The following is a 26177-nucleotide window of genomic DNA, read 5'->3' as shown; positions in this document are numbered from 1 at the left end:
AAAAAGTCCATGTTCAGTGTGAGAGCCATTGTGTAACACCATCTCCCTTCTTTTCTTTTTTTTAATGTACTTTTTTTTCACCATATTGTGAATGTGTGTAGTGGTCAGGTTACTTTTGAAGTGTCCTAAGGTACAGTACTATGGGGGGTGGGGTTGGGGGGGGGGGAGATTTGTTCTGCTTGGGTGCGTGTCTGCTGTATTCACATAACCCCTGAGGTGGCTGCCTGTCAGTCCTGGATATGGAAGGAAAATCAAAGAGGCTGGACAACAATAAACTCTCTCTGAGATTCTTTATTGTAAAAAGGGTAAGGATTTTCCCCAAGTGGCATTTGCATACTATAGCAGACACCTGGAGTTGGGAGAAATGTTTCAGAAATAAAAGGTGACTAAAAGACTATATTTCTACAACATTTTCTTTTTCTCTTTTTATTTGAAAAAAAAAAAAAAAATCTCCACTGCTCTGGGAGTGTGTGTGTGTGTGTGTGTGTGTTTGTTCACTACTCACTATTCCTAATGCATGTGCACTAACTTGGATGGGTTAAATGCAGAGGACAAATTGTGAGTATGGGTTGCCATACTTGGCCTTTACATCACTTTGCCCTAAAACAGTACTAAATCTTGTAAATATTTATATAATTATGTAAAATATTTGTATTATAGCTTAATTGTAAAGTATACAGTATTTCACATAATATGCAGTAAAATATATAATATATAGTATGGAATGTAGTATAAATGTTATACTGGAACAATCGGTTTTAAAGTTGTCTTTAAAGCATTTAAGTCTGGAGATTAACTGTAAATGATTTTCACTTCCCATTTATCTGTGCTCTCTGAAAGTCAGTTAATTAGCTGAATTTTATAATTTTTTAAAAAAGCATAAAGGCACTAAATACAACAGATGAATAAAAAAGACCCTGATAAAAAAGAAAAACAAATGTGGATTTCTTTCATTCTTTGACTTTGTTCTTTTCCCTTTCTTCTCCTCCATACAGAAGGAAAATGAACTTCTTCCCATTACATATAATTCAGATAGTGAATGGCACTGTACCACTGAATCACTAAAGTGATTTTCAAAAAAGATTTTTAGTGAGCCAATGAAAAAGCTGCAAACTCTAAGCATGGCCAATCAGAGAAGGATTTGTGCATCCTTGTATCTAGGCGTCTACGCTGCTGCTCTTGGCCGTTCTGGGGTTTTGCTCAACACTGGGCCAGTACGTGCCCTTATCGCTAGCCTGCCACGGCAGGGATTACATGCTACAGACTGCTGGAAGCACGGTCCTAGCCATTTTAATCCAATCACTCATTAAAATTTCATACAAATCCCACAGACAAACAGTGTCATGGCCAGTGATTGGGGCGATTAACCCACCTATGGAGAGAGTGGCTGAAGGATGCCCTGAAGAGGGGATGAAAGGCGATCTGTGATGAGCCAATGATGGATCAGGCGGTTCCACGGTCAGTGTTTCACCATCTTTTAAGACGTTCACAAGTATGTTCACAGGACTCAGCGTGGATCCCTTGTGCTGCTTCAGGTGATCAGCACTTCACTACGTCCTCACTATCCACACATCCTCAGTGTAACACTGAGAGAGTGATCCACATGGACACACTCACACTCTGTTCCAAAACCCATTGAGCTTCTTTTGCAGGCAGCATTTATGGGCATTTATCTAAGGTTGTTCCAAAACCTGATTTTGGCAAAAAGAATTGCATACATCCCCTTAGTAAAGGAAATCCCAGAATGCACTGCAAGGAGCTCAGTTAAAAAAAAAAAAAAAAAGAGAATGTCAATAATGTAATTTATTAACAACAGGAAAGTATTGATAAAATAGTTTCATATGATTAAAACTATCTAAATAAAAATATTTAATTGTTTTGGGGTTGAAAAGATTTGTTTAATGTTTCTGAAAGTCTTTTATGCTCAACAAGGATGTATTTTTGAAGCAGTCATGCGGTAAAAACTTTTTAAAATATATTAAAAATGTTAAAATATATTAAAATCAAAAACAGTTATTTTTTGTGATGGCAAAGCTGCATTTTCAGCAGCATTACTCTTTAGTGTCACATGATCCTTCAGAAATCATGCTGATTTGTTTCTCCATAAACATTTCTTATTATTACTAATGTTGAAAACAGTTGTGCTGCTTAATATTTTGGTGGAAGCGGTGATACAAATATATTAAAATGTATTAGAAATCTAATATCATAAAAGATTTTATGGTCACTTTTTGATTATCAATGCATCCTTGCTAAATAAAATTATTAATTTCTTTACAAAATTCACAAAATATTATTTAAATTTAAAATGAACTGCTCTAATTTTAGGGAATTTAATCTATACACTCACACAAACACAGACAAAGCAATTGTTTTTATGACGTAGGGAACTGCCTTTATTGAATATGTACTAAGTTGATATTTTCGAAATGGAAATATTTGCATGATCGTCTAACATTTACAGATGGAAAATAATACCTGTGAAATGTCTCCACTGAGGAAAATACCACATCTCAAATGCATTATACAGTATCTGAAAAAAGTAAAACTAAAAAGTATCTGTCAGAGCATATGCGTTATTTATATCCTATATGCCTTTTTTGAAGCCCTTAATATAAAGGATGTTTCATGTTTAGGACAAATTGGATTATGCCCTACCCAGCAGCAGCTCAAGCTGTGCCTTCCACTATTTTTCAGATTCACTCATAATATCAAACTACAGCAAGATACAGATACAAATAGAATTGCCTCATCCTATATTGTTTATATTATATATATATATATATATATATATATATATATATATATATATATATATATATATCAATGTATCATGCTAACTCGATATACCGCGCTGCCCTACCTCAAACAGTCTACATTTTTAGATTTTCATTAAAAATATCTTGCAAATGTACTACAAAGGTTCCCTGGTAAAACCTGACCACCCAACACACACATAGTAAAGGTATTCAACCCTCACATTATGTTTGAACCATGCACAAATCCTTGAAACTAAAGTGCTGTCTCAGGTGTCCTCCACTTTGTAGCTGTCAACAGTCTTTTTGAATGAGTGGATTTATCACAAACCCAGCTCAAAAGGAGCCCACATCAGCTGATGAATCTGGTCAAACAATTAACTAAGCTCAGACTGAGCTCTAAACAGAAGTGAGAGAATGTAGATTCCTACTACATCTCCAACAGCTGGGTGCCTCTTAAAAACAGCTATGAATGGCCTTCAGCAGACTTTTGTTGTGTATGTGTGTGTTTGAGCAGAGGAAACCATGGTATCAGCAAAGGCATCTGTTGATGGCTGCTGGTTCCAGATGAGTGGGCACAAAGCTTAAACTTTGACCCCTGAGATGACAGAGGGGCAGCTGGTAGAGAGGGTGCTTGTGTCCCAATCCCTGGACAGTAGGGTGGGGAGACAGCTATGTCTCCTAAACGGGGACGTGCCCCTTTAACCTCACTGGCCCAAAATCCCTTACATAAAAAAAAAATAAATAAATGAATAAATACATTTTAATTGATTTAAATACATTTATATTTTATGTATAAATTATAAATAAAAACTAAATTATAAGAATTTAGATATTTAGATAAATATTTAGACATTTTAAATGATACATTTGTGCATACTGTTAATATTTAAGATAAAATAAAATAAAAATAAGACAGGAAAGAAACAAAACCAGACAAAACAAGGAAAACAAAACATCAAAAAAAAAAATAATAATAAAAAAAAAGAAATACAAATAATCACAATTTTGTGTCCAAGAGACTAATATAACACATGCTGTTTTGGAAAGTGGCTCTTTTAAGCCACTGTCCATCAAAAGATGTCTGAATGTTTCTTCTCCTACAGCCAAGAACCAATAGAGGCAGCAGACGTTTGTAGAAAACAGCCGCAAAGCTCTCTCAGAGCGGACCTTTCTGCAGAGAAAACTCTAACAAGCCACACTCCTCTGTCAAACAGACAAACTGAGGACTTTGGCTTGAAGAAATCTAATCCTCTGGCAGGAGAGCAACCTGTTCAGAGGAGGTAAGGGAAGTGTGCGGACCACTGCAGAGGGACCTTCGGTCTACTTTTTTTCTGTGCTGCACCCAAGACTGATTTCCCTCAAAAGAAAAGGTTCAAAAACTCCAGACTGAGATGACTTGATCTACTTGTGTAGTTGTCCATTCTTTAGCAGAACAGAAAAGTACCGACTTTCTGAGCACTCCATCGCAGGGATGTGCAAAACTATGTTTTTTACAATCAACTAGCCGGTGTATATCCCGAACGACTAATCAACTAATCAAAAATCAAAGTCCTGTATTAATTAGGCCATTTTCAGACCATTTAAAATGTTCAAAAACAGTGTGAAATGCAATGGTCAAGGTTAGATGGGGTCTTCAAATAGTATACAATATTTAAGCACTGCTGCTAAAACAACATTAAATTCATTTTAATGAAAAAACCTATACAAACTATTCAAACTCACAAACTGACTTTGGGTGTTTGACAACTAATCACCTAGTCAACTATTCCTAACATCCCCATTATAAAACTTGCTTTATCTGCTACAAATAAGCTATGTTGCTCATGAAAAGGACTGAAAGAAAGAAAACAGAGTCATATCCTTCACAAAGAAACTGTTTATTAAATCGCTTGAGACGCTCTTGTATTTTGTTCGTTATGGGTAGCTACACAGAAACAATCCAATGTCTTTGCACATTCTCATATTACATAAACGAGAGCAACGACTACATTCTTGTCCAAATTGTGTATGTACATGTGACCGTGGATCTAAACAGCTTTGCAATGTCAACAGTGATTTAGCATCACCCAAAGTAAAACAGCTCCGCTCTCGATTTATGAGGAGCGAAGTGAAAATCATATTCCCGGACAGACTAAACTGAATCAATTTTAATTGAATCATGGAATATCGCTGTCGAGAGCCTCTTACTAAACTTATATTATCAGGAGAACCTACTCGCTTCCCAGCCGGGGAAGGCAATTATTTAACAAGAATGACACAGCGAATGCTAAATGAGAAGTGCTGGTAGAGCTAGAAAATTCCAGCGCTGACCCCCAGAATGATTTCTTCTCTCATGACACAAGGCCATTAGAGATTGTTTTACGCTGGGCGCTTTAACAGAAATTCATCATTAGGCCAATAAAGAGCCATTAGATTGGAAAAGATCTTATGCTGTCAAATCTGCTAGAAAATATCTCTTAGAGATCATTTGGGTCTTTTTTTCTCGTTCTTGAGCGATACCGAGCAGAACTGTACATGACAAGAGCAAAGCTGCGCAAATAAGGGAGCAACGAGAGAGCGAGGAAAGCCATTCATCTTCATTTAGTGCACAGGAGAGAATTTTTAGGCCAAAAATTGCTCTTAAATCATGAGGTCACTGTTATGTGTAGTCGAAAATCGGAACCATGAAGTTTTCAAGACCTGCCCTGTTCTCATTCTTCTAATTTAACGAATATACGAGCACACACTTACCAATATAGAGCCGTGGACGGTTAAACGGATACTATAGACTTAAGACAGGAGCATCATCTCTGCTTTCAGACAAATCATGATTTCATCGTGCACCGTTCATAAATAAACAGCACATTTCATACCCAATCCATCCGTAAACACACACACACACACACACACACACTCACTCACTCATCTGCATGACTGCACACGCTCAAACATTCATATTCAGCTCAGCGACTCAGCTTATCCACTAACCCGCAAACCCCCAGTCCATGTTATAGACCTCATGAGTGATCTTCAAAAGGACCAGCAGGCTGGAAACGTGGGGTTTCCGCTCCAGGTTAACTACACTGCCTAAAGATCTGTGGTGTGGTTCAAAAAGCACACTGTCTCTTGCTTCTATTGATGCAACACTAAAACAGTTCACATTCAACAGTTATGTGCATTGTCTCAGTCCATCTAAGTCTAAAAAAGTATCCCACAATTCTCAGGAAAATCATTGCTGAGCAGGACAGGACCCTCTCCTGCATTACACATAATGTGGCTTCTGATAAAAGGATTGAAGTCTGGAATGGCGCATCCTGTGTGGATTCACCGACTTTCTACTGAGGAGATCTCACAGTCAAAGGCTCTGGCTTTAGGGTAGGTTCCAGGGATATATTACACTACCGGTGAAAAGTTTGGAAACATTACTAATTTTAATGTTTTTGAAAGAGAATTTCACAATATTACTGTTTTTTTTTTTTTTCTGTATTTATTTATTTATTTTTTTTTCAAATAAATGCAGGCTTGATAAGAGACGCTTTCAATATTCATTTTCCGCAGAACAGATACACGATATCAGCTGCTCTTTCTCGCTCCTTTATCTCTCCAACAGTGAATTGGCATACAAACCCACCTCCCCTCACTTGTTTTATTTGCTCCAGATGAATATTGTTGGTGTTACAGGGCTTTAATTTCAGCGTGGGATTGTGTGTCTTGCACATCATTTTACTCATTCCCGCAGATTTTGTGCTCACACCCACAATGCGCGCACATAAAGCCGCCTCTCAGTAGTACATTGAGTACTTTTTCGCTGCATATTGCATTTAAACTGTCAAATACACACAAAATAATGTCAAAATGCAGGTCTTGGCGAGTATTTATGTAAACAGTCAATTATATTTTAAGTGAATGTAAACAGTTGAGAAAGAAAACGCATGTGTAACACTATAATGAATCTGTGTGTCAGGTCTTAAAATGACAGCAGCCTAATATACCTGCTGCCTATGTAATATTCCTTCATTTAATGTCAACTGAACTTAACTGATACCATATTTTTAAAATCATCATTAAACAATTAATTATATATTATATATATACATCATTTTTTTTTTTCAATTTCATCACAATTTTATTAATTCACTGATTTTTTACTGATTAGGTCAATCACTCTTATTTTTAACCCCTTCCCTTAAACAACCAGCCAAATAGAGACCTAATGGATAATGCCATTCTTATTGCATATTCTATTTCACTTGGAAATACATCAGGTATTAAAGTGGGTTGCAAATGTTTGAAAATTTGGATCTGATGATGAGATGGGGTATTTTTTTAATAGTAATGAAAGAATTAACTTAGAATTTAAGTAGAATATCTTACCTTTTCCATGGGAGCAGCAATTCAGGATGAGGCAAACCAGAAAGAGAGAGAAAAAAACAACTGGAATTAGAAACATTTCAAGGATGCCTTGCATAAATTCAAATTTGAATTAAATATATATATATATTTTTTATTTACTTGAAATTCTTATCAAAATAAACATTTCATTTACTAAAGCAAAGAATAATAGTTTTTTTCAAAACATTCAGAACAACAACCAAACGTGTAAGAGTGTATGTAATGACATGCCAATCATGAGACAAGGGTGGTTGGGAAGTATTGTTTTGAAGAAGAAAGCAAGCGAATTTGATGAAATTTCACTTTCCATTGCAACTGTAATAAATACAAACTAATCATAAACATGTAAATGTTGTTATGAGATCACTTCTTTTTTAATTGTCTTGTTCAGAAGCTGTATGCAAATGTAAATGTCTTGATGTCTGGGAATGTTCTGGGTTCAAAAGTTACACACAATCAACACTGTTTGTTGATTGATGTTGATTACCACAGAAAACAATTGTGACTCATCTCTTAGCTATTAAAAATAACAATTTGAAAAGAGCAAGGAGCTGGAAGTAACTGGCACTAGAATCCAAAAGGTTTAAATGCCAAACTGTAAAGCTTATCATTTTAATTTTGATGTAAATTTGATTTAAATTTCTCTTATCAAATAATTTGACCTTTTTATGACAGGGCAAGGTTCAAATATCATGATGCGACTCCCCATAAACAAAGATTTTATTTATGAATTAATAAATAAAATAATTTAATAATAATATAATTAATAAAGATTTTACCTATAAAAAAATGTCAATTTAAAAACTTTTTGGAAAATAATGACTAAGATTAACTTAAAGCAATAGCTGAAGCAAACATACAACGTTTTGATGTGCAAGTTAAAGAAAAGAACTTTGTAAAGACAAAGTAACTGCACACTCACATAAGTATTTTTAATATTTCCGACATTTCGGCAGACAAGCAGCCTTTGTCAAGGCACCGTTGGTTTGAGTAACTGTTGGTTCTATTTATGGTGTTCTTCATTTTGTAAGACCTTGACAAAGGCTACTTGTCTGCCGAAACGTCGGACATAATAAAAATACTTAAGTGAGTATGCAGTTATACTCTTTACTAAGAGGTGTACACTACAATTTATTCAAAATATATTTAATGGCTAAACATAATGACATTTTTAGAGCCATTGTTTATCTTTTGTAAGCGGCTTTGGAAAAAGTATCTGCTAAATGCCTAAATGTAAATGTAAATTTCAAACTTTTAAATTGTACTTTTTGTACATATGTTATACATTAGAATTTTTTAGACTTTTCCTTTTCTTTATCATGGATACTCTTACATGCCATTGACCCTTATAACTGCACATGTAAACGCACTTACTGTACTTCAAGTAACAGTTTAGTTGTAATTATTACCTGAGGTCATCTGCATTACGCCACAGATGCTGTCGATACAGCATAACTCGTATTGAACCCAGGACATTCCTTGCTAGAGGATGCTTCCTAGACCACCTACTCCTTTTCTAGGTTTCTCTTTCAACACAACACGCTTGCTGTTCTTCTAATGAGGTTTGGACACACAGTGTATCTTTCCTGAATGGGAAAGAAAAGGCCACAGGGAGGGACCTGAATATTCAGTCACACACACATACGACAGAGCCTCTTGCTCTCTGCTAACCAATAAAACACTAATTGGTCACAGAACCCGTCTCCATCTAGACAAAGAAGCAGGATTCCCCCCAGATTGAAAGAGTTTAGTTCTCATAGAGTCTCCATTCTTCCTTGCAGGAAGCCCCGTAACTTCAAGAGCAGCTCGGCAGGGGTGCGAAGCTTCACAAGAATCAGGAGTTTGTTTTAGAGACGTGATGGGGGAATATAGGTCTTGGGTTAACGATGACATGGAGCTCCACTTATCCAAGTGTTTCCTGCTTTTGTTGAGAACAAGTGCAGGTGCTCTCTCTGCAAAACATTTGATCCTAAAAGGAGTTATTGAGGGGAGAACAGCACAGCAATATCAGATCCTTCATCTTTCGGGAATTCTTCTTTTCACGTTCCTTAAAAATGCTTTAGAGTAATTCAACTGAGCACATGAAAGCATTTAAGGCTCCTTTTTGGATCCAACTGGATATGTGATATATTATACAGAGATGATTTTAAGAGAAGGATTGTGCACAGATGAAATGGCCTTCAACTTTTTTGCATAGTGAGTGACAAGGAACTCAACGCCTATCTGGTTCATTTTTCTAACGAATTACTCGGAATCTGGGAAACGGCACATTTACTGGCTTCCCATCAGAGATTTTATACATTCAATTACTTGTACATACTCTTGCATTTTGCTATAAATTATAGTCATTTTAATAATAACACATCAGCCAACATGTACAACATAATGACAATAACTACTTCCATTAAACATTGGAATGGCAAATCAAGGAGGATATTAAACACAGATGTGGATACAGGCTTGAAAAAGTCAACGAATGAAACGACAGAACTCCCCCTTCCCATCTACATGTCTAAAGCAAAAAAATGACCACATGCAATTTAGATAAGATATTATTACAAGGAATCACGGAAAGTTTGTGTAGGTTCAAATAACATAATGTTGCTCTTAAACAGAGCAATGAAAAATTACTTCGAAAACAGGCTCGTATGAAATATCAATCCGGGCTGCAGTCACAGCTGTCTCATATCTTTTATCTTCCATGCGTGCAAAATTTCACTCATCTATATTCTCTCTCGGTCTGTCTTGCCCTCCTTTATGTGCGTTTAAGCATTAGTGCCATCGTACACCATGTGACCCTGGTGTTTTCCTGTGAGGGCAGCGGGAAAGGAGAACAAAAGACTCTGAGCTTCCTGCCCGCTCATTTTTCCACAGTCAGAGAGACTGTAGGCCAAATGCCCGTGTCATGAATTTACTGTAGCGTGGGCGCCGAGCCCAGTTTAGCACTGTGGAAACAGGGAATGGCCCCTCTTCCTGGATAAAGCCTGGAAAATGCAGGAGTACCAGGAATCTGCTTCTTGCCCCATCATTTTGGAGGAACCCTAGATTGTACAATCTAAGCTTGTTTAATGGCTCAAATGGATTGTTCATTTATATATTCTATAATCATATATGTTATATTAATTTCTCACTCTCATTTCGTTCCAAATTTATATGACTTCCTTTCACCCATGGAAGACAAAAGGAGATGTTTTGAATAATGTGCTAGTTGCTCTTTTTTATGCATTTACAATAAATGTGGACTAGAGCTTTCATGATTGTGGATGATTTTTCATGAAAAAAAAAAAAAAAAATGGTATATTATATTGCAAATGTTCTGAAGTCATAGAGTAGCTTAGTGTGATGAACAGACCAAAATTTAAATCATTTTTCTTTAGATGATCTTCCCCCACTAGTGAGATTGTAACTTTTTTCAAAGACTTCATTGATGCAGAGCCAGGGCGAATGTTAGTTTAAATTAACAGTAACTTCAATTTCACTTTGTTTCTCACACAAAGCTATTGTATGGCTTTAGATAACTTTGAAAATATGAGATGCCTTGTATCAGCCAATTTAAAAAATACATTTATGATGCTTTTTTGTTCTTTCTGAAGTTTTGAAGCTCCAGTCACCGAAAATATGAGATGCCTTGTATCAGCCAATTTAAAAAATACATTTATGATGCTTTTTTGTTCTTTCTGAAGTTTTGAAGCTCCAGTCACCGAAAATATGAGATGCCTTGTATCAGCCAATTTAAAAAATACATTTATGATGCTTTTTTGTTCTTTCTGAAGTTTTGAAGCTCCAGTCAGCATTAATTGTAACTGTATGAAAAAAAAAACAAAAAACTATTACAACAGTTTTACATTACAATATTAAATTCTTCTTTTGTGTCCAACTACAAAAAAAAAAAAAAAAAAGTGGGTCAAAAAGTCATGGGTCAAAAACAACACAAGAGTTACTAAATGATAAAATGACAGAATTTTTAAATTTCAGTAAACTACCCTTTCATTACTTGCAAGCCGAAAAACAGTCATCAGTGCTGTGAGATCCTCTGGTCTACAGCTCTTAAGAGACTAATTTTCTGTGAAATACTGAGTCTTTCTAATGTAGGTGAACAATAGCTGAAGGATGAGAGAACTAACCCCTCTCATCCCCCTCTTGCGTCTCTCGCTCCCTTTTTGCCAAAACACATCTCAAAGGCTAATCAGATTTGGGAAAAAATGAAAAGGTTTCCAAAGGACAAGCCCCATAATCCTGAACCCCACCCGTCACCCTCTCCCTCCCCTTGTCTGTAAAAAAAAACAAAAAAAAAAAACAGCAAGAGTTGTGCTGCACTCCTTCCAACCTCCAATGACCTCACCACTGCTGGCTTTGTCAGGTTACCACAGGCAACGTTGGCCTTACTCATGAGTAGCAGAGGTTGCATGGAGAGGCGACCCTCCTTTTGACAGGAACATGCCCCCAATCCCCCTCCAGAAACCCTGTAAATACCACCCTACAGGGCTGGGCAAATCACTCAGGGTCCCTAACAGAAGAATTCTGAACACTGAGACAAAAAAAAAAAAAAAAAATTCAACTAAATTTCAGCAGAAAAAATCAGGACATGTTCCAGCAGGTGAACTCACTGCGGTTTTCTACAGTAATCACATTAAACATTGACAATCTTCTGCCTGAAGCTAGGAGTCGACAGTATCATCATGATAACAGCATCACTGGAACAGCTAAGAACAAAAAACACGCTTCCCAAGTCACGTCGCACCAAACCTTTACACTTTATTTAAAGATGATGTAGTTACATTGTACTTACTCAAATAAGTACTGTGTAATATTTATTAACTACGTGTACTTACAATTGAGTTACAGACAGTTAGGGTTTGGTTATAATTGACTGTTACTACTTACTATAGTACATGTAGTAACATGCAACTACGTCGCCTTAAATTAGTGTTACCAAAAAACATACAAGTTTGAAATGAAATTGATAACAATTTTAATTTTCTATCCCTGACAGGTAAACCATTTCATGTCAAATACTTTCTCCAATCTCAGTTTAATATGCAGAATCAAAAATAAGTAAGCCATTGGTGATGTTTTCAAAACATTGCCCTGTTTGTTTGAGAATCCCGACCAGCAACAGTGACTCAATCAATGGTGTAGTTTGGGGTGGGGCTAACTTCTGACCCAACCAATGGAAATCAGTCAAATGTTTGAAAACATTCATTAATTTCGTTACACACTTCAGCTTTAAGACAGAGTTTGCTACAAAAAAAAAAAAAAAAAAAACAGACACAGGAAGAAATTAAAAGGAAAAAAAAGAGAGAGGTCAGTCATTCATGGAAATCTCTGCATGCTTTTGTTGCAATCCAGTCATTTAACAATGGTGAAAATGTATCAATCATGAGAAGTATTAATCAACAGGGGTTCCTGCACTATGTGAATAAGAAATGAAACAAAGAATCTGTGTCAGCAGTTACATCTTTGGGACCTGAGGTGAATTTTACTAGCTTTCCACTGTCTTTCCGAGAACATTTCATAACTTTCTTCATTTGTTCTCATGATTAATGACTAATGCATTGAATGAGCATTAAGAATATGTGGATTTCCGCAACACTCGTGAGAGAATAAAAGATACCTACGCATCTGACATGGCCCCAGAAGGAAATCTGGAAAATCTGCTTTTGTGCATTTGCAAAATACACACAAGCCTAAAAATGACTCTGCTCAATAAAACACTAATTTAAAAAAAAACAAAAAAAAAAAAAAAAAAAAAACAAGCAAACATATAAGTGCATTGCAAACTGTATAGCCTTAAAGGGTTACTTCACCCCAAAATGAAAATTCTGCTATTAATTACTCACCCTCCTGTCATTCCAAACCTGTAAGACTTTCATTCATCTTCAGAACACAAATAAGATATTTTTGATGACAGAATGCTGTCAGATTTCCTTCCAATGACTGCCTTTGTAAATACAACTTTGACGCTTCAAAAAACTTCATAAAGAGATCAGAAAACTAATCCATATGAATCGAGCGGTTTAGCCCAAATTTTCTGGAGAATCGATCGCTTATTATGATGAACAGATTTAATTTAGGCTTTTACTTGCATGTAAACATTGATCAGCGAACATAAGCAGAATCTCAACCTAACCTGAATAACGCACAAGAACAAATCTCTTGCGGAAGCTCAAACATGCTGCGTAACCAGAGGGTCATTCTCATGTGTTACACAGCACGTTTGAGCTTACGGAAGAGGTTTGTTCTCGCGCGTGAAGCAGGTTTGGTTGAGCTTCTGCTGATGTTCGCTGATCAATCTTTACATGCAAAATTGGTTTGACCCATAAAAAAAAAGCTATCGTATGACTTCATAGAGACTCAATGACATATTGACATAGTGACATGATGACTTAAAGTGCCCCTAATATGCTTTTTCGAATATTACCTTTCATGCAATGTGTAATGTAGATGTCTGTGAATGTAAACAATCTGCAAAGTTGTGAAGCCGGAAGTGCACAACAAATAAAATTTACTGTCTCTCAAAAGAAAGAATCAACTCTAAACAACCTAAACGAGTTGTTAGGAATTCAAATCCCACGTCTGTGATGGCCACACGTCACAAAGTAACAATTTGCTTGATGCCCGCCTATGGTCTTCATTGGCTGCTCCCGCGAACAACGTCTACTTTGACCGGCCCTCAAATGCTGTAGCTGGTTCGCGCTGTGTATACGTTGAGAAGAAGCTGTTTTCTGCTTCGCAAAAAGTAAATTCTCTTCGTAAACACTCCCAAAGCATGAGGATATGAAGAGTCAGTTTTACCACAGCGATACAACAGCAGAATAACATTTTCATGATTGCTTCTCAAATCTCCGTGAGGTCTAAATGGGATTTACAAAAGCCATTAAAAATAGGACAATAGCCACTTTATTTGGACAAACTTGTAAGTATAATTAATTATTGATGTATTTGTTTTCTACTGGTTGTTCAAAATACATAGTTTTGCATTTTATATTGTGCTAGGTCTCCAGCTAACTGGCTAATTCATGTTATTACTATCTTACTGAAATAATTCTGCAAATCAGCTGTGGCTCAATATTACCTAAAATTGTGTCCACAATAAATTAGAAATATACACATCAGTTTGTTGATGAATATACACGTGTTAATGCTGATGGTGAAGAATTATTTGCAACATATCATGATCATATCAACATATCATAAGTCAAACTGAGTAGTGTATCATTGAGAAACGTCGTTCTCGCTCAAGTTGTTCTTGCGTTGGAGGCTCGGGTTGAATAACTAGTCCTTCCAATGTGTTATCATCGGACTTGCACTCGGATTGATATGGTAAAATCGACGCCATCGTTACTGTCTTTACAGTGTGTACAATCACTGAGCTCCAGAAGCCTTCAGAGCTGAATCAGTTGTGGTAATGGCTGTTTGTTTCCGCACGCGGTATAAGCGGTAGACCAATCACAACAGACTGGGCTGCCTGGCCAATCAGAGCCGAGCAGGCAAATGGAAAGGAGGGATTTAGAGTGACTGAGTCGGATGACATCGGATGAGTTGTTTTAGAATATTTGAAAAATGTGGCGATGTCCACTGTATATAATGAGAAAATGAAAGCGTTTTTTGACCTTTGATGCATGTTAACCTATTATAGGAGCCCTCCAAAACAAAATTAAGAACCTTTATAATAACATAATAGGGGCAGTTTAAATAACAGCAGGAATAACAGCATATGGGTTTGTAACAGCATAGGGGAGAGTAAATGATTCTCATTTTTGGGTGGACTATTCCCCTTTACTGTCTCGACCCAAACTCAGTCTTCCGAATCATTAATTTAACAACCACTGTCTGATCTCGATCCAAATGGAATGAGACTTCCAGCCAAGTTGGGAGAGAGAACCCATCCTGACTTCATCATCCCATTTGTCAATACTCGCAAATAAAGTCTTTTTCTGCCTATTGACTGCAGATTGCCGATGCGGGGTGCGTTGTGTGATTGCAGCTCGCTAATGCGAGAGAGAGGTGCTGTGTAACTGCAGATTGCCGATGTGGGGAGCATTGCGTTCTGTGACCGTGCCTCCACTGAGACAAACAAAGCAGGTGAGTGAGAGGCGGAAAAGGATGTTGCAGAGGGGAATTCGGCATCCCACTTCATCAGAGAGTTCTTATCCTCGTTAAAGGATTATTGATTGGAGAAGCTCATTAAAGCCTCTTTTCTGACACATCTCTGAGAATCGGCGGCAGTAACATGGCTTAATAATTTGTAACTCACTGGCCTTTCTCCTCTGTGCTGCTCCAATGAGATTTATCAAGCCAAAGATCAGTCAAAAGGCAGGCAAGATCCCTCAATGGTATTCACACGTTGCAAAATTGCACAGATTGTCGTGAAAACTAGTTTTTGTCACACAGCAGATTAAAGGATTAATTTATCCAAAAATGAAATTTCTGTCATCATTTACTCACCCTTGTGTCGTTTCAAACCCATTTGTCCTTTCTGCTCTTCTTGGGGCATTCATGAGAGAAAAAAAAAATCATTCTTTTGAGTTCCATCTTTTTTTAATGAATCTGTATTATTTGTTCACAAATCGGACTGATCCTGTTCTCAAGTTCAACTCACTGATTTTAATCCAATCCTCATGTAAAGCTTTTGTATGACTCCAGAAGACTTGGAACAAAGCATATATAGGCCACTTTCTTGATACTTTGAAGGAAACCTAAAAGCCTAATCACACAGCCAGTATAATTCTTAAAAAATTGTGTCCAGTATAATTATTCAAAATGTCTCCGTTGACTTTCCATAAAAAGTAAGAATACATATTTGGAATGACATGAGGGTGAGTAAAGAATGATAATTTTCTTATTTGGGTAAATTAATCTTTTAAGATCTTTAAGATGACATGTCAGAGACCTATCAGGAGACAAAATAACTGCAGTTTCTTTTTACTTTTGAGCAACATTGATTTTTTTTTTGTGGCATTGATGTGGCATCAACATTGATTTCATTGCATTGTCATACTTTAAGAATCATTCTTTACAGCCTCTTATTTTCTTTTGCCTAGGCAAGTTTTTACCGAAAAGAACTTCGACATAATTTTCACTGCACAAAAACTTTCAACATGTCCTGATGCCTGCTTTGAAAGTGCTTCAAGAGAAAACACAAAGTACTTTTGACAACCTTAGAAAAGTCTAAATAAATGTTGTCTGAATTCAATCTTAACCTGTGAGTTTATTAGAGGAACAACAAGCAGCCTTTTAAAAAAACAAAATGGAGTTGGAAAGAGCGGTTATAACAAGGCCACTGACAGCTAGTCATCCATATCTGCAAGCGGCCATAAACTGCGCTCAGGCTTCGGTTGAGTCTAAAGGGGCCCCTTTTATTAGAGCACTTTAGCAGGCCTGGAAAATCTGCCCAGGGTTAAAGAACACCATTTTTCTTGCCATTTTCTTCCTGAGGGAAAAAAAAATCAGCAGCCAAAGTTAATCTAAAGAGACACCCACAGGAACAGCACAGAATCCAAGAACAACCCTTCAGTTTTGTCTCTAGAGCGACTGCAGCCAGCACTGAGGAGAAACAGCCGTGTGAAAAGACAGCTATGATGACCCTTGAAAAGGTCTTGAGGCGACGGAGAGTCTGTAACTTTAGAGTGCATGTGCCCATGCTTTAGTCCAGCACTGCTGTGGGTTTAACTTTATTGTGGTGGTATAGAATAATGTTACAGTAAAGCAGAAAAACCGGACTGTAATTTGAAATTCCTCTAAATGCTGATAAACACAAAACATAAATTTCTTATTGGTTATGCCAGTGTTTTCAGCACCGGTATCCCCAATACATGTCAAAAGAAAAAACAAACATATTTTTACTCAAGTTGTGAATTTTGAGTCTGTATTGAATGTGGTGAGACTGTACAATATATTGTGTATACATTTTTATTGATCAACATTTTTTTACATTTTTAATTTTATACATTTTTGCTTATGTAGTTTTTTTTTTTTTTTTTTGGCTATAATGAGCAATAAACTGCATAACTGTTTCCAGAGGAAAAATAATTCCTATCCCAAAATATATTTTTTTACACAATGATAAAATATTATTTCACCCTAGATCAATGTTAAAACTTATTTATTTTGCAGGTAGCCATGTAATAAGCAGCATAACTTACAATCAGACCAATAACCCCCTTCAAGCGTGACATGTCCTGGCTCACCATGTTGGGGTTTATTTCATAATGACCAGCCGATTGTACATTATAAGCGTGAGACTTTCTGAGGTTTCTATGGAAACTATATGTTTCAGTTAACATTTAGACACGGATCAACTGGTTCAGGTTCAGGCCCTTGAGCTTACTTCTATCGAATTTGCGCACTTTTGTACAACATGTAAATACACTCTGCGGGTAATGTATAAGAACACTGGCCAAAACGCTGTCCCTGTCGAGCTGAAGGATGAATTTTTTTTAGGCGTGTGGCCGTGTTTCTCTTGTCCAGATTAAACCCTCAGGCTCCAGAACCGAGAGCCACACAGAAACAGTCCAGTGCTGGCTAATCCGCCGTGGGCTGTCAGCCCCTCACATCCACCCATGAGTTGACGGAGACGGTTTGAGCTTGGTAACAGACACGAGTTCATTAATCACCCACCGATTCTCCCACCGTCACATCTGACAGACTGAGCAAGCGTGTTTGCCAGAGAGCCTGACGTCCAACTCATGCAACTTAACGCAGCAGGTTGGGGAAAGAAAAGCAATAATAAAAGAGAAGAGGGGGGCTGGGGTGGGGGGTCTCACATTTGCGATGCGTGTGCTTGAATCCGTGTGCTTGAATTTATCAGAAATGAAACATGTGCTCGGTTATTAATAAGGAGCTCATCAAGGACACCGGAAGGGAGCTTGCTGTTTAATAAGTGCGATTCTGAAATCAGGATCCTCTGTTCTTCCTGGAGCTCCACCCCCACCAACCTAAAATTCACTAATGTGATGTCACAATCACTACATCTGATATGAGGTCACACAGTCCTTTGAGCAATAGCCTTTCCTTTCTATTTTCCCCTCCAGCAGAGAGAAAGGTGTTAATGTCATTAGTGAATTCACTTTAGGGGATTACATCTGAACTAGAGGGAAGTAATCCCCCATAGATCTGCGCACAACATCATATTTCAGCTTTTCTATAGGATTAGCACTATGCAGTGTCCTTCCCTGTGTAGTCAGATGTGGCAAACACCTTTGAAGGGGAACTGACTCATGGGATTTTTTTTAAAGGTGGATAAAGCTCCCACGAGCACGAATCATTTGTGCGCTAGCAAAAATCAGAAAAAAACATTTATAAGGTCTGAGATGCTATTACTCTTCCTGTCCAGTATGTCCCATGGGTGGGGGTGACACCTCCATAGACAGCAATTTAATTACCACTTTCAAGACCCAGAAAGGTAGCAAAGACATTGTTAAAACAGTCCATGTGACTACAGTGGTTCAACCTTAATTTTAAGAAAGCGACGAGAATACTTTTTGTGTGCAAAAAACAAAACAAAAATAACAACTTAATTCAACAATATCTTCTTTTCTGTGCGTTCAGCACTTCCAGGTTCTACATCAGAATGCCAGCTCAGTATTGGCCAATGCTGTTCACGTGAGCAGCACGACGCATGCATGTGATGCTGACGCAGGAGTCAGCCAATAATGGGTCGGTGTTCTGACATAGAACCTGGAAGCGCTGAATGTAAACAGCATAGGAGGATGACATTTTACTCTGACAGCTTGGAAATGACTGGTATGTTGAACAGGAACTGATTCAGGATTGGCACAAAGGTGTTTAAATCTCTGTCTTTAGATCAGTGTGCTCAATAATGTGCTTTTTTGGCCTTTCTTATGTATATTTGGATTATGTTGTGTTGTAAATAAAAAACAATCAATTAAAAATTCATTCTTTTACATTTCCTCACATTCTTTGTTCTAGTTCCCTCACAGTCCCACAGCTGATAGGGCCATTAGGGGAGGGTTTTTGTCTTCCCAGGTGTGAAACACATCATTATTCATGATTATTCATGCCCTCCCCGCATACAGCCTTCTGACACAAAACATGTCTTACAAAATATAAATCAATATATTGTTTTATGTGAAGTGGGAGTGGGAAGGATGATTTTCACATTTTTTGAAGCAAAAATTCTAGCCTACAAAATAAATTTTTCAAAAGTATTGTGAACAAATATTCAGTATGGGTTTTATGGCCTTATTTCAGTGAGTAATTTTTTTTTCCACAAACCACACATAAATGTAATTTTCTCAAAACTACATAATTTTAAATACATGCTGATCACATATTGCTGTAGCAGAGTTTGTGCTGAATACAGTGTAATCAGACTTTAGCCATGAAAATGTTAAATGTAACAGAAATAATCACAAATGTCAAGTCATGTCAAAACACCTCCAGGGCCCAGAAAACACCTCAGGGACCAGAGAGTTAAAGTCTCAATGAGATCAATTTGAGACTTTTACAACAGGGTCACATATAGGAGTGTCAAGGATAATACAAAAAGACAAATCTTTAAAAAAAACAAAAACAAAAAAAAAAACCTTGAAAAACAAACTTGGCAAGTTCATGAAAACTCTTTGTTGGTTTCATATAGTTTTCATAAACTTTTACTCCTTTTCAAAAAAAGTGTAAATGTCATGATTTATTAATTCATAAATTATATTACATTTTTGGGGAGTCAAATCACAACATATTACAACCCGACCTAACCTTGCTTTGTCTTTAAAAGGTCAAAATATCTGATATTTTTAAGAAACTTACTAACCTTGACACGCCATCGTTTTTCCTGCATGTTTCGGCATGATGGTTGGACAACATAACTTTGATCTGGCAGACAAAAGTTGTTCAAATATTAATAAGCTTTGAATAATTAATAAGCTGTCTCACATGTGTCACCTCAAGGTCTCAACAACACCTCAAACTGTGCTCACAGTTCCAGAGCAAAGATATCTCCAATCAGAAATGTCAAAAGGAACTCGAACATTACTCATGCAGTTCTTCTATATATGCTCTATGCTATTCAGATGAATTTTTACAGCTTTATACTAGGGCTGTCCATTTAATGCATTAATTCAATTAATTAATTATGGTGAAAAATAATGGGTTAAAATTATTAACACATTTAACATAGGTAGACCTACATAGGTCATCTGACATTTCATAGTTGATTGATGAAGAATATGATGCAGGGCAACAACTTACTGCGTGATGAAGCCTATAGAATGTAGTTAGAATATCCCTAAAATTCAAAATATGGGGCAAAAAATGCCTTTGTTTAAATGTTTGTCTCATTTATTGAACTCATGTGATATTGCACTGCTTGTGTGATATAGCTTACCTATATCATATCAAGTGATATAGTTCTACTACTACTACTACTTCATATGACATAGTTAAGCTATATCACACGAGCAACGAGTGCAATATTACATGAGTTCAATAAATAAGAAGTTAATATTGTGTTATTTTAGACACAATATTGTCTGTTTTGCTCAATTTCTTCACTCCTGAATGAACCAGCTGTTTGAACAAATCGAATGAATGAATGAATGAATGAATCATTAAGACATTTACTGCCACCTACTGGCAGTTTTAGTTTTTATTTTATTTAGTGTGTCATTTCATCAAAGAAATAATTTCATATTTCTATAGTAATAATAATAATGCTTTACACAACAATGATTTTAAATTAACTTTGGGAGTAATTTCTCAGCCAAATTTGATGTGCGATTAATTTGATATTAATACAATTAAATAATCGCCACATCATGTAATTAATTAGATTAAAAAATGTAATCGCTTCACAGCCCTACTTTATAATCAACAATTGTGTCACTTTAGGTTTTAACTGAGGATTTTTAGGAGAAAGATATAAAATTGATAACTAAATGAAACAACTGAGAACCCTATTATTTCACCTCAGCAATGAAATAGCAACCTCTGGTCTCCGTTGTATGTCCAAGAATATTGGGCAACTCTAATTTGTTGACCTGATCATTTTTCATGTGCCCAGCTCTCAATACTTCCTTCAAAAGTGATGATATTGACAATGATGACAGACTGATGTTGTTTTGTTTGATCGATTAAAACAAGCTTGCTACATTGTGGGAAAAAAAAAAAAAAAACGTATTGGCAAATTAGACTTGACCTCTGCTGTCTTGTTAGCCACAATCAAACCACAGCCTGGACTGTCAGTCACTGCTGGAGCCCTGAACTACACTTATACAGAAAGTAAGAAAACACACTTGGTCTGCCTTATTCTAACTGGAACATCATAATCATTTAGAAATACAGTGAAAGATGTTCTGACAAGTTTGCTTGTAAGAAGCACATTTACAAATTAACAGGAACAGGCGATTCCGAAATAAGCCTAATAATTATGTGCCTCTCATATCCTCAGCGGTTTGTGTTGCTCTCTGGGTGCATGGGGACGAGTCATTAGTGTCATCTGAGGTGAGAGAATGCAAAACACCAAGCACTCCGTCCACACAAATTAGTCCTGACATAAAAATGAATTACAGCTTCATACACACACAAAACAGCCTTCTGCAGAGCATGTGAGAAAACAAACAGCACTCTGTGAAAATACAAATGACTACATTTAACACTGCTAATCAAGCGGTCATCCAAACCATTACTTAAACACGCCGTTTAATGAAGAAGGAGAAGGAGAAGGAAGGTTGATTATGATGATGCTAATTAAAGCATGTTCCCAGAACAGGGAAATGTACTGAATTTGTCTGAAAAACAAGTATCATGTTTGAACAGCAGTTGAATTATTGGTCATGTATTCAGTTTGGAAGTTAGGAACACATTTGTCTGGCTGGCTATATTATGATTTTTTTTTTTTTTTTAAACACTTCAGGACCACTTCACCTTTCAGTTAAGAGAGCCAATCACATTTTAATCGAATTACTGCAAAGATCAATATGGAAGCTATAGGAATGGAACTTTTTAATTTCATTAGTTTTACCTAAACACCAAAATTAAGGTTTATTTAATAATCAATGAATTAATCAAATTTATCTAATAAACAACACTCAAATAAAACTGAGCTTAAATAACATGTAACAGTTTTTATATCAACGTTTTAATAAAATAACTATGTTTCTATTCCAATTTGTTTGTGAAATATAAACATTTAAACAATGGCTGTAATTTTGTTTAAGACATTTGTTCAAACATTCAAAATGAAGGCATTACTAAAAGGTTAAGTAAAAATGGCTGAATATGTAACAGTGCATATATTTAGCAAAATGCTGCCCTCTAGAGTTATTTTTCAAGCTAACTAACAAGATATGGACATTGAATGGCTATCCTGAGGTAAATGTAACGTTACAGGACATTGTTTACAAGCTGTTTTATTGACGTCTTTTCTGCAGTTGAAATTTAAATAGTCACCCTATTTTCAACATACCTTCTGATGTTCATTCATGTTTATTTAGTGCAATAACTAGCAAGAAAGTGTAAGAGATTATCAGTTTATGCTGCCACTTGAACTGATGCGACTATAGCAAGAGATCTGTCACGGCTAGACTTGTGCCGATATTCGTTAATGCGATAAATTGCGATAATGAATATGCACGATATTGTAATCGTCGGCACTTCAGAATACCGTAAATTATAATTTATTACCAATTATTAATTTTTTATAAGGCAATTAAGAATACTTTACCCATCAATCGTATAAAATGCACAACACCGCTGTATTCTGCGTCAAAAGGACACTCGCTCAGATGTAAACAAGCCCAACGTGCACGAGAAGCACATGGCGGAACCAGTGAAGGAGAAGAGCTGAATGAAAGTGCACGTTCACTCTCTGACAGCAGAGGGTGCTAATGGAACAGCAGCGTGCAGAGGTTACCACGGAAACCGTGCAAACAAAGTAACTGCGCTAGTGAAGTTTTTAAAATGCTTCAAACAGCCATTCATTTTTTTTTGTAATCTCAGTGTTGTTCATCAAAGCACCAAATAGTGAATACTTAAAAAAGACTTAAAAGGATATTTATTTTCAAACCTAAACATTTTTATATTTTAATCTGGACTACAACATGCCCTAATGATTATTTGTTATTGTTCAGTAAAACTTTGAAAACATACAGCTTAATTAGTTAACATGTTAATTCATTATCACTAAACTGACAATAAAAATACTTATAAAGTATTAATTATTATTAATTAATGTTATTTTCTTAGTTACTATTTAATAACATTACTAAAATCAAAATAACTTATTTAATGGACCTGAGATAAAACTAACAATGATCAGTTGTGTTTCTAAACTAACATTAACTAAAAATAACACTTTCTGTAACAAATGTAGCCATTGCTCAATCTTAGTTAATGCATTAAATAGAGTAAAGTGTTATCTGTTGTCCTTTAATAGCCTAATTCTTTTGCATTTTAATCTGTTTGAAAATTTCAGTCAGAGTTGTTTTTGTTTTATTACAAAAAGAGTTCTTAAACCTGTTAAACTATGACAAAAATGGTTTTTGCAACTTATTGTAATACCGTGATAATACCGTATACCATGATAAAAGCTTCATCAATTAATCGCAACATGAAAATTTGATATCATCACATGCCTAGTCACGGCATATTAAAGAGCGCCAAACAACATTTATTCTTTGAATTTCCTGATAAAATTGACAAAATTTGAAATTTGAGATGGTTTCACATTAAAAGTAACAAAGCAATTATTGGATGGCAGGCACACTACAAATGTTTATTGAAGTTTTGTTCAAGCATCAACAGAAAACAGCATATACTCAAAGATCGATCTTTGTCAAAATGTGCCATCAGAGACGTGCTAATTAAACATTACTGTTTCTGTCAATTTGATCCCTTTAAATCCTTTTCAGCCCCCAAAAAATGAGAATTGCCTTTTTGGCATATCCCTACCATATTTCGCATAATTTTGAAATCGTTTAATTGATGAAAATAACATCTTAGTTGGATCAAATAAATAAATAAATAAATAAATAAAATAACATCAACAAACATTTTCAGCAATAAATTCATAGTATACCAGTTCAAATAACAGTATCAACAAAATAAAAAGTAGTAAATCAGAAATTCACATCATTAATTATCTGCACATTACTGAAGCAACCTGTGTAAATGAGCAGATATCTTCTTGTAAAGGCTTAAGGGTAGGTGTACAAATTTGAGGAAAACATAAAAAATTTAGAATAGGCGGCAAATAGATGTCCATCCAATTTCAACTAGGTCAACTCACATGGCAATTTCTGGCCTTACCAGTGGCATGTATGTCCAGCTAGCTGGTGGGCAGGGAAAAGCATGACTGACCGCTTACATCCACAATTACCGAGACAGACTGCGCTTGGACGAGTGTGCCAAGGCATAAACGCCTCTGAACTTTCCAACCAAAGCACCAGAAAGCAAATTCACACCATCCACAAGTCCACTCCCACTCAGGACCAAAGCCAGGGAGAGAGCAAGAGAAATTAAACCAAATTTATCAAATAGGAATCCATTTGTTCTCTTTCACAGCGGCCTTCCAGTCACAGCTGTGAGTCATTGTGCGCAACACTGCAAAAGAGAAATGGCTTTTTTTTCTTTGAGCATTTTCTTGGCTCTAACAGCAAGACTCTGTAATTGCAGTAAGTTAGGATCATTTCTCTGTAACAACACTCAGTCACTGTGTTTAGAGAGGACATGGGCTGCACCGGGTACATTTAAATGGCTGTAATTAATAATTCTCCAGAGAGTGGGCAAATTCACTTCTATTCACTAAGTTTCTTTGCCAGCCGCTGCCCAGCATCCCTCCAAAAATGAGCTTTCCCAAAGCGCCAGCTTCAGACTTGCTCTCCATTTTGTAACTCAACTCCAACTCCAGTGACACACTGTCCAAAATGGTATTTTGAGAGATACCCATACTGTTTAAACTTTGAATAAGTCAGCTCACTCTGTGATCACCCATACAGCATTATTCTTTCAAAAGCATGTTTGTCCATTGACAGCCATTTAAAGTAGCCATGTATTCTTTTCTTTTTTTTTTTTTCTTTTTTTGTTATATTATACTAGATATTTCAACTGTACCCAACAATTTTAAAGGGCTCTTATGCTTTTAAATGCTACTATACATGTGTGTGTTTGTATGGGTCAAAACAATACTGGCTTGTTGGCAGTGTGGACAATTGAGACAGAAACAGTACTGTGTTTTGACTCATACATGCATATACATTTTGGTTGAACCTGAAAGCTGTATTTAACAATCAGAAAAAAGTGGCTGACAGTCTAAGTACATGATAAAAAATAGTGGAGGGCTGTAGTACTGCTTTTCTTTGATCCAGCATCTCTGCAGAAACAAAAAAAAAAATCATAAATGATTTAGCAGTTTTTTTTTTTCTAGAATCCTAACTGCTGTGTTAGTGCATCTACCCAATTTAAAGATTTTAAGGCTATTCAATCCATCTATGAATATGTATATATAAGTGGTGTGACAAGATCTTGTGCCACAAGATCTCGCAATGTTAAAATGTGACGATTTCTCATAGAGGGTGAAATTAGCATAGAATATGCCACCGCTACGTTTACATTACATTATGGTGCCTCCACTGTTGTTTTGCTTTTTTAAATGCACAATATGTATATATTTTTTTTGCATTAAAATATCCAAAAATCACTAGGCCAGTGTTATATATTTTGTTCAGTTGAGTACTTACAATATCCCAAATGTTTGTAAATCATAACCTCATAACATCATTTTCAACCCAGTTAAATGTCTCTAATATGATAAACAGTGCTGTGTTACGTCATACGCTTGACCAAAAACAGCGGAACAGAGTCACACACAGTGTAGCTGGAATCACAGTTCACTGATCACGTGACAAGAGTAAAGCGAGATGACTGACAAGACCATGGCAGAGGATTCGTTGTGCAACAGAGTCTAAGCGTCTGATAAAGTTCTTATCTTGTAGAATATGCAATGTGAATGTGCAATCACTTAAGTGAAATGCAAAAGTAAAATGCAAGCTCCCTGATGAGCGCAAATTAGGCTACATGCAATAGCCTGTC

The 26177-nt window shown here is 36.2% G+C and overlaps 1 protein-coding gene across 2 annotated transcripts in view; it reads right to left on the bottom strand.

The window, feature by feature from the left end:
• LOC137021159 (ephrin-A2-like) overlaps nucleotides 1-26177 on the bottom strand; it is a 140805-nt gene that overhangs the window by 77016 nt on the left and 37612 nt on the right. Inside the window, exon 2 of one of the 2 annotated variants that reach the window (XM_067387398.1) lies at nucleotides 19903-19964. The exons of the other annotated variant lie outside the window; for it this stretch is intronic. Within the exon in view, the coding sequence (XP_067243499.1) occupies nucleotides 19903-19955 (53 nt within the window). The 5' untranslated portion in view covers nucleotides 19956-19964. The remainder of the gene's footprint in view (nucleotides 1-19902; nucleotides 19965-26177) is intronic. 2 annotated transcript variants of the gene reach the window in all.

Source organism: Chanodichthys erythropterus, chromosome 6 (assembly GCF_024489055.1).
Source record: "Chanodichthys erythropterus isolate Z2021 chromosome 6, ASM2448905v1, whole genome shotgun sequence".
NCBI lineage: Eukaryota > Metazoa > Chordata > Actinopteri > Cypriniformes > Xenocyprididae > Chanodichthys > Chanodichthys erythropterus.
This window is presented reverse-complemented; position numbering and strand designations above follow the sequence as displayed.